We start from the raw sequence: 16632 nt of genomic DNA on the forward strand, positions 1-16632 counted from the left end.
CCTAGGCTATCATGGTTAGACACTCTAAAAGTCCTTTTTACCCCTAGTCAGCAAATATTTATTGAGCTCTCCTTTTGTACAAGAGTCTGGGTCACATACTATTAATAGAAGAAATGTTAGGGATACAAGGATCCAGTCCCTGACCCCAAGGAGATAGGAGGAAATAAGACATGTACAAAATAATTGTAGTATGAGTATTAAAGGAGAGGTGCAAATACAGTACTATGAAAGTACAGAGAAGGAGCTGTTGTTCCTTTCAGCTGTCTCATTATGTTACCCCCAACTTAAACTCTGATGTTAACAGTCATCCTTTCAGGATTCAAACTATAATGAGTCATGTTTTTGAATGGCATAGGAGTTTGCTTTTGTAGGATCAGTTAGCCTGTGAGATTTAAGCAGGAAAATTCCACTCTTCCCTCCAACTTCTCCCCATCCTTAGACATCCAGAAACTGATATCCCCAGATGTGTAGCATTTATTAAAGGTTGGAATTTAATAAATACAGGAATATTGACTTAAATTTGCTTAGGATTTTTTAACCTATTTTGAATCTCTGGGTCTGAGAGCAAGGAAAATTAAAAAAATTATAATCAGTGGTCAGAAATAAATTGAGTAAAACCATGAAATAGGATTTTTTAAATGGGTCACAGTCCTTACCTGTAGTTGGTAAAGCAATTTTGTGACTGAAAGATTACCCTTATGTATTAGTTAATTAAGTACCTTAATACAATGTATATAAATCTGTTTTTAAAAGATAGCACCCTTCAACTATAAAGTCAAGCAAATCCGTAGCTCTAATCTTTTCATTTCTCTAATTTCCTGCAAAATGAACACCCTAATTACAGTAGTATAAACAATTACAATTGCATAACCATTCAGACTCATACACACACATTGTCTCATTGAATCTTCACAACAGCTCTGTAAGGGAGACAGAACAGATTGGATTTTACCCTATTTTGTAAACTAAGGACAAATTGGATTACTCAGTAAGAAAACTGAGGTACAGAAATTCTAAGTGATTTTACCTGTAGTCATTGGGCTATTGAGTGATTCAGCTAGACTTGAACCTCAGCCCTCTGACTTCTTATTCCTTATGTGAGTTTAGGTTATGGGTCCCAACCAAAAGTTTACTTTATCCCTATCTTTTTTAAATGACTCTCTAAGTAACTATTGTCCCTTCCAAGGAGTCCCCAGCCCAGTCTCCCAGAGACTGTCCAGTGGAGATGTAACCCCATTTTTCTGTATCTGTTCTTCTATGCATCTCTTGTTTTCCCAGCTAGTATATATGTTACCTTAGAACAAGCACTGTGTCTTCCATTTAAGCAATGCTGGGCACATAGTAACTCAGAAGGTCGTGACCCTTTAATTTCTTCAGCACTTTGTAATTAGTAGGATCTGAATGGAGTGACCCAGAGGCCTGCTTGGTCAGTTGTAAACGAAGAGGAAAGTGCTGGCAACTGGCCTCTTTTCTTCAAGAATTAGTAGTAGCTAGACAAGTTCATTGTATTACCGTGTACTTTTTATAGTAGTATGTATTTCCTCAGCTCCTCCTAAAATATGTTCTTCCCAGTTACTTATACCTGGGCTGAATTCACAGGTAGTCATAATAGAAGTTAATCACTGTGTTTTATCTGACCCTAAAAATGATGATCATTGGAATGATAACAGCATTTCTGGCAATTGCAGTACAGTTTCAAAACTGGCTTATACTTACCTTATTACATTTAACCCTTTCAAAAGCCCGGTGAGGTAGTCAGGACAGAGATTACTCACTTCAATTAATAAATGAGGAAATTCTGACCTGAAAAAGAGAATGACTTTTCCAAGATCAGGAGACAGCAGTTGAATCAAGTTCTTCTGACTGCTGGTCCAGGTTGCTTTCCATTATCCTATACTGCTTAATATTGTCAGTAATATTTCCCACCATTACTATTTCATTACCAGAGAATTTTGTTATATTTCAAATGAAAACACTGTGAAGCTAACTTGATTAAAATTTAGCCTATTCTTCTTATCCAACTTAATTAACTATGGGTTGGTTTGTATTGAAGTGAAATAAATTGAACTAATTGTGACAATTATATTGACCAAAATGATTGGGAAGAAAATGACATAATTGGTAGGGTGTTGGGGCTTTTTGTTTTTTTATTAGTCAAGTCTTCTAGGTTTGTGCAGTACAATTCTGAAACACCTGGATGGAAAAATAAACAAAATCCTCTAACCAGACTAAAGAAAAAATAACAATAACCAATCACATGTTTTTTTAATCAGATGTATTATAGCACATACTTCACATTATTGGAAATACCTGGATATTTATGTGAAATTTGCATTTCCATTCCAGTATTTATTTGTCTTCAGATAGGCTGATTGTATACATGTTATGACTAACCCACTGTTGTGTCTTGGGCTAGTCTCCATGGATCTACAGATATTTGGGTTTCTTCACAAAAATTAATTCACATATACTTGAAAGTTATCACTATGTATTTTCTTTTTTTTATTTTATTTTTTTAGGATTTATTTATTTTATTTATTTCTCTCCCCCCCCCCCCCCCCAGTTGTCTGCTCTCTGTGTCCATTCGCTGCGTGCTTTTCTGTGACGTTTTCTATCCTTATCAGCGGCACTGGGAATCTTGGTTTCTTTTTGTTGCATCATTTTGTGTCAGCTCTCCGTGCATGTGGTGCCATTCTTGGGCAAATTGCACTTTCTTTCACGCTGGGCGGCTCTCCTTGCAAAGTGCACTCCTTGTGCGTGGGGCTCCCCTACACGGGGGACACCCCTGCGTGGCACGGTATTCCTTGCGTGCATCAGCACTGTGCATGGGCCAGCTCCACACGGGTCAAGGAGGCCTGGGGTTTGAACCACGGACCTCCCATGTGGTAGGCAGATGCCGTATCCATTGGGCCAAGTCCACTTCCCACTGTATATTTTCAGTGTGCTAGTGGATACCCTATATTATTCCTAACAATAAAAGAAACTTTACATTATTGTTATATTAAATATGTATGTGTCATTTAATGTATACCAAAGAAAAAGTCCTCTCTTGGCAATTTAATGTTGTCTTAACTTTTTTATATAGATAAAAGTGACATGAAATAAAAATAACATCTCTCAAACTAATGGAAGAATAAAATGCCTGGTGCAAAATGGACCACATTCAGCAAGCATTGTGATGCTGTTATAAAATTACCTAGAATTATTATTAAGAAAATGGCATGTAATGTTGTTTCTATTAGACAAAGTTATTTTTTTAATTACACCTTTATTTTATGCTTTCTTTATAAAGTATACTAATTCCAAAATATGTAAAAATTTTAAATGTATCTTGTATGAATTAGGTCCTGTGTCTTGAGAAGAAATCCATTGATATTTATGAAACACAAACTTCACTCATATTTATGTTTGCCCAAAGCTAATTTAAACCTTAAGATCATTATTTAATATTTGACTCACTGTAAACCTCAATAGAAGTAAATATGGGTTACCTTAATTGTTTTAACCAAACTAGGCAGATTCTTTGGATAGTGTTTTAGATCATAGAGGTAATAAAAACAATAAACTAAATGTCTGTGTGCCAGGTACAGTACTTTGTGTTTTACATGAATTATAGTTTCAGAATCTTTAATGATGTTCTGAATTGTGGATTAGAAGTAATTAAAGCAGAAATGAAATTGTTACCAAATGCTGAAATTAAAAAAAAACAAACCTTCAGCAAGCACTCTCTTAAGATGCTACAAAGGATTTAGAGAATACTACTCTGGGAATTAGGAAATGCAGGTATTATTCTACTAATCAGAAAAGTAACAGACAAGCACTAGAAAAAGGAATATACATAATTTGCTTTATTTTAAGCTCATTACAGTTTCCTGGACCTCCAGTGTATTGTCTAATGAAAATTAGCCTTGGTTACTGTAACATATCTTATATGGAAGAATTTCACAATTTTCAAAGCCTTCCTAGTAATCTAATGCCTAGACTGCCTGAGTAAGTTTTCTAATCTAGCTTCAGAAATAATGTAAAATTTCTGAAAAGCAAAATCATTTTGTGAAACATGGCCTCATTTTGTTTACAAACATTGGATTCCTCTTTTTTCAGCTGTGTCTTGCTGAATCAGGGCTTTCTTATCCCTGCCATCGACTTACAGTGGGAAGAAGATCTTCACCTGCACAGACCCGGGAGCAGTCCGAGGAGGTAAGCCCGTTTGCCAGCTTTTCATTAAACAAGAGACCTATTCTCCACCCACCTGCTTACTTCCTATTCTTTTTTATCTGCCACAGCAATGAATAAAGTAAATACAGTGTGAATAAAGTCAGTAAATTCTTAAAGGCAGAAACTCTCCATGTGAGCTTATCACTAATGTGGTCCTTCTTCTGTTCATTTCATGTTTCAGCAGTTAGAATTCAGGAGGATTGGTTGAAATGATTTTTACTTAGAACTGTCAAGTTAACAAAAGGATTTTCTTCATTGCTGACTGAGGGACGAAACGGGGTCCCTGTTATGGGACGAGCGGGGTCCCTGTTGCAGGACGAGTGGGGTCCCGTTGTGGGACGAGCGGGGTCCCTGTTGCGGGACGAGCGGGGTCCCGTTGTGGGATGAGAGGGGTCCCTGGCGTGGGGAAGAAAGCCTCGTACGGCCGCTGAGGCTTCCCTCGGGGGCTCCGAAGGCGTGGAGGGCGCACGACCCAGGAAGGAGTCGCGGAGACAGGCTGATGGCACAAGTCTGATTTATTGCGGAAGGGGACACAGCTTTATAGGGTTAGGGACTGCGTGGAGGGATTTGATAGGTGCGGGCGGGTACTGCTTTCTGATAGGTGATTGTAAGCGGTTGCTAGGCAGAGGGCTGGCTGAGAGGTTTGGAATAGGGGAGGGGAAAGGGGGAGTGAGAGCTGGCCGGATGTTGGGCTAGGCGGGAGATAGAAAGGGGGAGGGCGGTGCCGGCCAGCCGCTAGCAGCAAAGGCCTAGTCAGGCGTAGTCACCTTATCTAGGCCCAGTGGGCAGAGGCGGTGTCACTTCTTGCCGCACTGTTTGCTACTGTGGCAAGCCGGGCGCCCTTCCTCCCACAGCTGACTATGTATTTGAGTACATTTATTAGGACTGATCCTGGAGACCCTTTAACATCATGTTAGAGCACTTTCTTTGAGTCAAAGATAAATAACACTGTACCTATATCAAGATACTCGGAATCAAGTAAGGGTGATATAGATTAGTAAACTAATCATGTAGCAAAATGTAATGAATGCAGTGATACCAGTGCACACAGGGCACTGTAGAAACATAAAGAAGGGGCCGATAAAATTGAACTTATGTATGTTATGTGTCTATGTGTATCTTTTTTTTTGGTCCTGAACAATTCTGTTCCATGGCTACAAATAGCACTTTCATATCCAACTTTGATCTTGGTTATAAGGGAGTGAGAAAAGAGCATGGATGTTACAGTCAATAAATACGTCTTCATTGAAGACGTATTTATTGAGTTTGTACTATGTGCTAGGAAAAGTCATCACCATAATTTAAAAAGTGTATCCAGCAGGGGAGCAGATATAGCTGAAGTGGTTGAACACCTGCTTCCCATGAATGAGGTCCCGGGTTCGATCCCCGGTACCTCCTAAAAACAAAACAAAAACAAACAAATGAAAAAACCAACTCTTATTGGGGAGTGGATATAGCTCAGTGGTTGAGCACCTGCTTCTCATGTACAAGGACCCAGGTTCAATCCCCAGTACCTCCTTTAAAAAAAGAAAGTGCATGCAACTGAGGTGACACATAGTACAGAAAAAGAATTTATGCTAGTGTTTTTAAGGATAGAGCATTATCCAAGTATTCAAAAGTTTTGGCTAGTCCAGTAAAACCTTTTTCCATTTACATTCTGTATAAAATCTGGTGGTTGTTTTTCTTTTAAATTGACTACTTATTTTGGACACTCATAGAAGCTGCCATCCTCTGAATTTGTTTGTCATAAATGTTTATGTCACTTAAGTGTGTGAAAGAGAAGTAGAGCTGCATGAGTGAAGTTCTGTATGAGAATGTTAATTTACCTCTCCAGTTTTCAACATTTTTTAGAAATCCACAAAGGAATGCTTTTTCCCCTGCTACAAATACTCCAGTACCATTTTCTTGGGCCTTTAAAAATGTTAATTTCTTTTAAAAAGCCTGCAGCATTTTTCTAGCACTTTATCTCACTAATCCTCATGAAAGAAAAATGATATTGAATTTCACTGCTTGGCACAATTACTAGAAATTATTTATTGAAATATTTCCTTCTACTGTTTGAGTATATTTTTAATGGTTAAAGTAGGTCATGCTTCAATTCTTTAATGGATAAATCCACTAACATTAAAAGGTGACAAACTAGCTCCACCCAAAATCTTAATTATTCTATACTCTGATAGGTGACAGTTACCCCTTTTACTTCATTTTATTTCCTTCTCTTATCCTCACCATTATACATATTATTTGGGTGATATCTTCAGAAGAAAAAAAAATCAGTGCTATACTGTCAGGAGCAGTGTTTGAAAGACTAGCACATATTTTAGGTTAATTATAGAAGGGTAATTAGGGCTAGGCCATAGCTTTAGAACTAACTTAAAATGTGATTATTTGGAATGAGTCCGTTATTTTTCCTTCCCTGGCTAAGTGTAAATACTACCTCTTCTAGGGGGCTAGTAAGAAATCGGGAAGAAGTTGTGACTTTTTTTTTTTAAGAACCCTCTCAAAATATTGTGTTTTAATGTCCAGTGACAGAGGGTTCTGTACCTCATGGGGCAACCAGTTACATTGTTGGGCAAATCTGTTGAGATTTTCCTTATATAAAACTAAAATCTGTGTTCTTGTGACTTCCACCCTGTAATTCTATTTCTTTCTTCTGGTTCTAACCCTTCTACATTACTTCATATTTTTCAAGACTGTTGCCATTTTGTTACTGACTATTTCAAACCTTGAGTTAGACAGGAGATGTTTGAGAACAGTGTTAAATTCAGGTTTGGAAATTATGGATTATAGTTAGGTGGCCTTTAGTTGGGGGAATTTTGTTTCTTATATCCTCCTCCTGACCCTACAAACTCTCTATGGAAATTCCAGTCTTCTCTAACTTTCCATTTTCCCCTTGTTCTTGAGCCCCCTTTTAATAATCTTCCTTTATCTCCGGGACCTAATTGTGTTCTTATCTCTCCTTCACTCAGCAGTCTGGGTGGGACATTGTAGGGACCCCATGAACCCTGCTTCTTGAGAATTTCCTGATTATCATGAAGGAGGATGATAGTAGGAGTATAGTAGGTATACAATTAAAATTTATTGAATACTGAATCTTCTCTACCTACCAGAAAAAAACAAATACTGAATCTTCTCTACCTACCAAAAAAAACAAAGACCAAAAAATAATTTCAAATGTAGTTAATGTTAAAACTATTTTGTTTATAACTTCACTTAAGAAAACATTTATTGAATGCTCACTCTGTGCTGGACAGATGAAATATAAACTGATAATTTTTTGTTATAAGATTAATAAGAAAGTTGAGACAAGCACGGGATGCTAGGGGAACACAGATATAGAGTATGTAACCTTCGAGAATGTGTAAAGGCAAAAGCCTTGTCTGCTTTACCTCTGTATCCCTGTCACTTAGCATGGAGCCTAGCACATACCAGCCACTGAATAAATATTTGTTGAAGAATGGGGGGGCGGGGAGGAAGATTAGAGTAAATTCTTTCCAAATTGAATTATAAAGAATGAACCATAGTCAGTCAAATAGAGAAACATGGGAATGACATTCCATTCAGAAGAAACAGTATGACCTGATATAGCATACTGGGAGAGAGAAGGGCAGCTTGACGTTAGTACAAAATAAAGTGGGCGGCAAAGAGAGATAAAAGATGAGGTGAAGGTGAATATGTCTTATATGTCATGCAGAAAACTTGAATTCTGGGGAACCACAGAAGGCTTTTAAGCAGGGAGTGATTTTTTTTTTCCTCAAAATATACGTTTTACAGAATGCACTCTGGCTGTTGTACAGAGAGTAGGTTAAAGGAAAATAAGACTAGAGACAGAGAAATCAGGTAGGAGTCTATTTTACTAATATAGGCAAGAGGTAATGAAATCCTGAACTAAATCATTACTGGTAGAAAGAGAGAAGGGCTTGGATTCAGAAATATTTTGGAGGAAAAATCAATAGGCTGGCTAGCTGATAAATGTGGAAGATGAGAGAAGAGAAGATTGATGCTTTGAATGACAGAGAAGATTCAGTATTCAATAAATTTTAATTGTATGCCTACTATACTCCAGGTACTGGACTAGGTGCTGGGAATATGGCTGTGAACAAAGCAAAAGTATTACCATAAAGGGTTTGTAGCTAACAAAATGAAATTGAATGGGAATAATTGCAAAATGTCTTTATTTTGAATTTTAAAACTTGTTGAGAAAAGGTAGACAAGCTAAATAGGAATCCTGTTGCTCCTGAACATCTCCATCTGAATGTCCCACCTTAAATTCACTATGTACAAAACTGAATTTACCATGTTCCCCCCAAACCCTTCTCACCACTATTAATGATCATCAGTGGCCCAGGCCAAAAACTGTTTATTCCAGTCACTAAAAAGACCTGTTATTCTTTGAAACTGTTCCAACTGACCTGATACATCAAACTTTTTATGAACCTTTTCTATTTTACTATTCAAAAAGTATTTTTCATGTCAGCATCAAATTTACTGTAACCTGTCAGTTGGGAAGGTTTTTTGCTGTTAGAGTTCATATTCTGCCCATTACCTTGATTCTCTCCTCATTAACCTCTCCCACAACACTGCTCCCATATGTATTCCTTCTTTTTTGCATTTTTGTCTTCTCCCTGTTGGTTCTTTCTCCTCATCCTAAAAACATTTTTTCAGATCTTCTCATCCTTAAAAAAATATTCCTTCAAGCCTCACTCCTTTTTCAAGTTTTTGCCCTTCTTTTTTTTTTCCCCACAGTCAAGCTTCTTAGAAGAGCAATTTATACTGAATGACTCTACTTCATCTTCTATTCAGTAAACTCACTACAGCTTGGCTTCTTCCTTCTCTGTGACTAAAATTGACATTAATGATTTCCTTTATTTTCACAGCCACCTTCATGGGTCAATATTAATCTTCTTTTACAGTTAGTGGGACGGCACTTGCCCAAGGTCACATAGAAAATGGCAATATATTCAACCACAGATTGTTTGACTATCAGTTCAGTTCTTTTGAACTGCCTTTTCCTTAATCCTTTATTCTACTGGATCCATTTATAGTTTTGTCTCTATTGACCCACCCAACCCCCATTCTCATAATTTTCTCAGACCTTGCTTCTTTGATTCTTTCTCTCAATTCACTTTCTTATCTCTGACAACCATCTCTCCATCTCTTCTGCTTGCTTCCTTTACCATTTTTCATAAATCTTATCCTTAACATTCTTCTCCCTCTTTTTTTTTTTTTTTAACAAGAGTGGTCTTATTCTCTCCTATAACTTAACTATACTCTGTATCCTGGTTACTTACAAATCTAAATCTTTTCTATACTAATATCCTGACTTTCTGAGGAGATTTTTTTCAGCTACCTACTGAATATTTTTACCTGAATGTCCTACAGCTACCTCAAATTTATTATATCTGAGAACTGGCCTCAATATGCTTTCTCACGAGACTTGACCTTCTCTACCCAGTCAGTTGCCCAGACTAGAAGCCTTGGTGTCATCTTTAACTCTTCCATTTTCTTCATACCTAAGTCTAATTGATCACAAATTCCTGTCAGTTCTACTGCAGTATATTTGAGGTCTGTCCCCTTCAGTCCCTTCCCACTGCTGTTGCTCAAGGTATAGTCTAGAAGCTCAGCTACTCTCAGTTAGAACTTTGAAATAGGTCTCCCTTTCTCATGTCTTCAAGTTTAATCTATCTTACCCTCCCATTCCACCTCAGACTCACATGCATACCCCATACACATACACACACAGCCATCAGAGTTGTTTCCTTAACACTAAAATCTTTAATGATTTCTCTATTACCATCAGAGTCAAATCCAAATACCTTAGCATGCCAATTTAAGGGCTACCAAAATCTAGTTCCATCAAACCCTTTCGCACTTACTGCCAGTCCACACTCCTTACCCAAACATAGAGCTGATTATTCAGTCTACTTTTCTCTATTCTTTAAGTATTCTTTAAGGGATCTTAAAGAATCAGTTCCTTGCTCTTGGGTTTTTGTTTTTGTGTGGATTTTTGCCTATAGTCCAACTTCCTCCATTCCCATCTTCCCATACACATACTTCACCACAGTGATTATCTTCTTGCAGGATATAGGTTAAATGTTAGCATCTGTGTGAAGGCTTGCACAATCTTACTCACTAGTCCTAGAGGAACTAAACACTCTCCTTTATTCTCCAATAGTATTTACTTATGTTTCGATTGTATCTCTTGTCACAGTGAATAAGACACATTTACAACTAAACATGTCTCCCTTTTAGAACAGGAATTTTTTCAAGACTGGGCCCATGTTTTATCTTATATTCCTAGCTGTTAACTTGGTGCCTGGATTATGGTAGTTGCTGGAAGAATTTTACTGAAAAAACATCTGCTTCAAATTATAAACTTGCCTTAATGTCAATTTTGAAGTCTCAATTTTTTTCTCAAGCAGTTTAGTTATCATCTTCTCCAGGAACTTTTTCCTGATCTTCCTACCCCCAGTGAGGTAGATGCTCCTCTCTGAATTTATCTCTCATAACACTCAATATTTTAATTATCTGCTCTTCTCTGAATTTATCTGTCATAACACTCAATATTTTAATTATCTGTTATATATGGAATATATCAAGGGCACAGATTTTATCTTTCATGTACATCCTGGCAGTGTGGCACTTAGTAGGGATTCATAAATGTTTGTGAAATCATAAAGAGAATAAATGAATAGAATAAACAACCAAAATAGAATCACAGATTATTTTAGTTGTTTTTAAAATATGAATAAATAACTTACCTGAATTCAAAGAATTTTAGGACAGCCATGACTGAACCAAGAGATTATTCTCATCAGCAAACATTAATGGAAAAAAGATTGTTTATCTCATTTTTAGAAAAAGCTTTTCCTAACCTGTTAGGTGGCTGATAAGAAAATGTGAAGAGATTGGGAGTTCCTTATACATAATTAAGTAGCTCATTCTTGCAGATACTTCAATAATTCATATTTGAAATATACTTTTTTCAACAAAATAGGCTTTTTGGTTACCTCCCTTTGAAGATGTGGTTGTAGGATTTCGCTTTCTGGGATCTTAAGAGATTTGTGGATTCCATACTTTTGATGTCAAAATGAATATGGGTTATAGAGGCACATATATAAAATTAAAAACACTATGAGTTAAGTTCTTATTAAAATAAAAGGGGATCGGAAAATCAGCAAGATGGTGGTGGGGTAAGGAGCTCCTAGAGTCAGCTCCTGCCTCAGGGCAGTTAGCAAATACCCAGAACTCTCTCAAGCTAGCTTTAGCATCTTTTTGGGGGCTAAAGGAGACCAAAAGAGCATTCTGCAACGTCCTTGAAGGAGTGCAAGGAGGAGACTGCCCGTCTGCAGAGAAGACTCATAAGTAGAGCACTCTACGCCACGGAGGCTGGTGCCCATCCTCCACTGGAGGCACAAGCCGCCGTGGGATCTGTTCCAAGGCTGAAATTGAAACCTCCACTTCCCCAAAATGGGGGAGGAAGAGATGGTTGGGCATCAATTTCAGCTATGATGAGGAAATTCAGTGGGTTACAGTATGACTCCAAGAACAGCTAAGGTTTGAGCCTATCCAGGTCAGAAAAAGGGTGGGAGCTGCCATCTTGACTCCATGCCTGGCACGAGGGGAAGCGGGGCAGACTGAAAATCCCAGTGCTGGTGGGGACCAGCTTCTTCCAATCCAGGTCATATTGCAGCTCTAGCCTAGGCCCCAGTGCCATCTCCAGCAGGGAGGAAGCTGTGGGGACCTGCACCAACCTCTCTAGGAAATTGCCGGCCAAGCCATGGAGGCCACTGATTGACCTACTCTGGTGGCACGAGCTGCCCCCAGTAGCTGTTCTGTGATGGGAATTGGAAGCTCCATTTCCCAGAAACGGGAGAGGGAGATGGTTGGCTGCTGATTTTGGCTACTGATTGGTAGACTTGGCTGGCTAAGAGATAACCCCGGGAACAGAGGGTATGAACCAGCCCAAGTCAGACAGAGGCCAGTAGCTGCCATTCTGACTCCACCCCCAGCCTATGGGGAACCCTGGCTGACCGAAGCTCTCAGTGTCAGCAGGAAACAGTTTCTTTTACACAGATCAGCCTGCAGACTTAGCCTAGGCTTCAGCCCCACCTCTGGCAGGGAGGAGGCTGAGGAGCCCTGCACCAGCCTATGCAGGTAGCTGCAGGGAACTTGGGCTGGCATAGACTGAAAATCAGAAGTCTACCAGGGCAACTACTGTCATTTTGTACCCGCACTGCATAGATTGCTGCCCACGCCTGCAGCTCCATCCCTGCCCCAGGTGGGGAAAAAGGGATGTGAAGCTTCATCAGTCACTCTGGGCAAATGTGGACTATTCCACATAGCTGTGACTCTTTCCCTACCCCTGGCAAAGCAGAAAATTGGAAGAAGCTTCATTGGTCCCTGGTGCAATGAGGGCAGCTTGGCTCCTACTGCACAACCAGCAAGGGAGAAACGATAGGAAGCCCTAAACTAAAGAGAAAAACTGCACCCAGAAAAAGTACTCCAGTAAGCCAGATGTGAAGACACCAACAAAAAAATTACAATCCACACCAAGAAATAGGAAGCTATGGCCCAGTTAAAGGAACAAGATACACCTCCAGGTGACATAAAGGAGTTGAGACAACTAATCATAGATGTTCAAACAAATCTCCTTAATAAATTCAGTGAGATGGCTAAAGAAGTTAAGGATATTAAGAAGACACTGGATGAGCACAAAGAAGAATTTGAAAGCATACATAGAAAAATAGCAGAATCTTACAGGAATGAGAGGTGCAATCAATGAAATTTAAAAAAACATTGGAATCATATCATAGCAAATTTGAGGAGGCAGAAGAAAGGATTGGTGAGCTTGAAGAAATGGCCTCTGAAAGTGAACATACAAAAGAACAGATGAAGGAAAGAATGGAAAAAAATTGAACAAGGTCTCAGGGAACTAAGTGACAGCAAAAGGCATACAAACATATGTCATGGGTGTCCCAGAAGGAAAAGAGAAAGAAAAAGGAGCAGAAGGACTATTTGAAGAAATAATGGTAGAAAATTTCCCAACCCTCTTGAAGGACATGGATATCTACGTCCAAGAAGCACAACATATTCCGAATAAACCTGAATAGACCAACTCTGAGACACATACTCATCAGAATGTCAAAGGCCAAAGACAAGGGGAGAATTCTGAGAGCAGCAAGAGAAAAGCAATGCATAACATATAAGGGATATCCAATAAGATTAAGGGCTGATTTCTCATCAGAAACCATGGAGGCAAGAAGACAGTGTTCCTATGTATTTAAGATACTACAACAGAAAATCTTCTAGCCAAGAATCTTATATCCAGCAAGACTGTCTTCTAAAAATGAGGGCAAAATTAGAATATTCACAGACAAACAGAAACTGAGAGAATTTCTAAGCAAGAGATCAGAATTTCAGGAAATACTAAAGGGTGTGCTAGAGCCTGAAAAGAAAAGACAGGAGAGAGGGGCCTGGAAGAGAGTCCGGAAATGAAGATTATATCAATAAAAATAACTAAAAGTGTCAAAAGAGTGGTGAAAATAAAATATGACAGATAAAACTCAAATAGGAATAAACTTAACCAATGATGTAAAGCACTTGTATTCAGAAAACTGCAACTCAATGTTAAAACAAATCAAAAAGCCCTAAATAACTGGAAGAACATTCCATGCTCATGGATTGGAAGACTAAATATCAATTAGATGTCAATTCTATACAAATTGATATACAGATTTAATGCAATCCTGATAAAAATTCCACCAGCATTAAAGAAAAAATTGAAAACACAATCATTAAATTTATTTGGAAGGGTAAGGAGTCCTGAATAGCCAGAAACATCATAAAAAGGAAAAGTGAACCCTCATCTCCAGACTTTAAATCATAGTACCTACCTATAGTGGTAAAAACAGTATGTTTCTGGCCTAAAGACAGACACAATAGACCAATGGAACCAGATTTATGGTTCAGAAACAGACCCTCACCGGTATGGTCAAGTGATTTTTGACTAGCCCGTCAAACACACACAGCTCGGGCAGAACAATCCATTCAACAAAAGGTGCTGAAAAAATTGGACATCCATAGCTGAAAGAAGGAAAAGAGGGCCCCTGTTTCATACCTTATCCAAAAAATAACTCAAAGTGGATCAAAACACTAAAAATAAAAGGAAGAACCATAAAACTTCTAGAAGAAATTACTGGAAAATATCTTCAAGACCTTGTGGTAGGTGATGGATTCTTAAAGGAGATAAGAGAAGGACTAAGTGGACTACTGATGTTTAATGTATATTGAAGTTTCAATTAGCTTTACTGTAAAACTGTGGAAATGTATAGAGTGGATGGTAACACACAGTGAGTAACAGCTAGTTTATAAATGGGGATGTGACTGAAAATGGTAGTCTAGTTATGTAAATGCCAGCTGACAGAATGTTTGAGAATAATCTAGGAACTGGATAGCACAGTGAACCAAAGAGGTGTGTGAGAATTGTGGTTGATAGTACAGATGCAAGAGTGTCCTTTGTTAGCTAGAACAAATGTATATCACTCCTGCAGGGTGTTGGGAATATGGAGAAGCGTGGGAAAAATATAGCTGGAGTGACTGTGGACTGTGGTTAGTAGTAATATAATATTCTTGCATCTATGCAAAAGATGTCCTGTATTGATACTGAGGCAGTATGGAAAATGTGAGCCAAATGTACAGTATGGACATGGTAATAATCAGATGATATTATTTTATCTGTAGCAAATGACACGCCACGTTGTAGTGTGTTGATGGAGGGGTGTTGTTTGGGAATTCTGCCCATGTGCAAGATTGTTTTATAAGTTTACAACTTCTGTCATAAAAAATATATATTTAAAAAATAATAATAGGGTGGGCTTAGGGAAAAATACACCAAATGTAAGATAAGGGTTATGATTAGTAGTAAGATTTTCACAGTGTTCTTTCATAGATTGTAACAAACGTCTCATGACAATGCAACGTGTTGGTGGAGAGTTTATATATGGGACCCCTGTATGATGTTATGCATGTTTGCTTTGTAAGTTCACAACTTTTACTATACACTTAATTGTTTATGTATGTTCATATATAAATGATGTAAAGATAATAATTGGATTGGTTAGGGAAAATTACTTTGGTTAGTAGTAATATTTTGACAATGCTCTTTAACCATTAGTTAAAAAGGTTTAAAAACAATGCAAGATATTGATGGTAGGGTGAGATGTTATATATGTTTGATGTTACATATGTTTGGTTTGTAAGTTCACAACTGTTATACACTTCTTGTTTATGTATGTTTATGTATAAGTGATATATTTCAATAAATTTTTTAAAAATTTAAAAAATAAAAGGGCTATTATGTAATTGAATACTGGAGTAAGAAAAAGGGTAGATGTGGTAGAGTAAGGTGAAAGGGGTAAGAAAAGAAAGAAATATACAGAGAACATTCCCTTTTCTCTTCTGTGTCTCCAAACTATCCTTTTGAACTTTATGCCTCCTTAAAGGGAATAGTGAGCACTAGGCAAGACTAAGTGAAGTCTGATATGATAGCTTAGTTTGTAGGGGATATGAGAAGGTTCGTCTTACTGTATCTTTACTCTTTCTACCTCCCTGTGAACCTAGCTAGGCACCCTAAAGGAACATGCAGTGAATATGTTTGAGATTGAGTCTGAAAGAGAACTTCATACTTCAGATTTTGCCTGCCTGAAACACAGAGGGAGTTCGGGCACAGATGTGGTCCTACTAAAAATGTTGTGTATGTCCCCCGTCCCACCCACCCCCTCCGAGATGACTCCCTTGTCTATTTGTTCATTGTCTGCTCTCATTGGTTTTTGCTCATTGTCTATTTGTTTTTTCTTTAGGAGGCACCAGGATCCAAACCTGGGCTCTCCCATGTGGGAGGCAGGCACTCAACTACTTGAGCCACATCTGCTTGTAAATGTGTTGTTTTATAGAGACACTTCCCTCAGTGCTTTGAAAGGGTTTCGATTTTTTTTTTTAAGGTTGAATAGCTCAAATCAGTCAGAGACCTTGGCTCTATAGAGTATAACACTCAAGTAGGATTAGGATTGCAAATAGCATCAAGGTTTGTATGAGAAATAGTGGTAGGGTCAGAATAGTAAGTAAACTGCTTAAGGCAAGGCTCATTCTTTTATTCATCCAACAAGCATATCTTCATTATCTTCTCTACTCAAAGCTTTGGGGAGAAAGTCTTAAATATAAGAGGAAAAATATAGTGATTCTGGGCATTATTGCTGGTTATGCCCAAGGAAGAAATACTGAGCATACTGAGACAAAGGAAGTAAATATATTGGCTTCCTCATTGTGAACAGTTAGACTCACTAGGGAGAGAGTTTTAAAAATTATTCCACCAAGTCCTGAGATCCTTTATAGGTGCCTCACAGTCAAATTGTTTTG

The 16632-nt window shown here is 38.1% G+C and overlaps 1 protein-coding gene across 4 annotated transcripts in view; it reads left to right on the forward strand.

Annotated features, from left to right (window-relative positions):
- The window catches only part of FAF1 (Fas associated factor 1), a 573725-nt gene that overhangs the window by 395786 nt on the left and 161307 nt on the right, over positions 1 to 16632 (forward strand). For all 4 annotated transcript variants that reach the window (XM_071217456.1, XM_004476483.5, XM_071217457.1 and 1 more), the window contains one exon: positions 4102 to 4197. In XM_071217456.1, coding sequence (XP_071073557.1) covers positions 4102 to 4197 — 96 coding nt within the window. The remainder of the gene's footprint in view (positions 1 to 4101; positions 4198 to 16632) is intronic.

The sequence above is a fragment of the Dasypus novemcinctus genome, chromosome 9 (genome assembly GCF_030445035.2).
Source record: "Dasypus novemcinctus isolate mDasNov1 chromosome 9, mDasNov1.1.hap2, whole genome shotgun sequence".
NCBI lineage: Eukaryota > Metazoa > Chordata > Mammalia > Cingulata > Dasypodidae > Dasypus > Dasypus novemcinctus.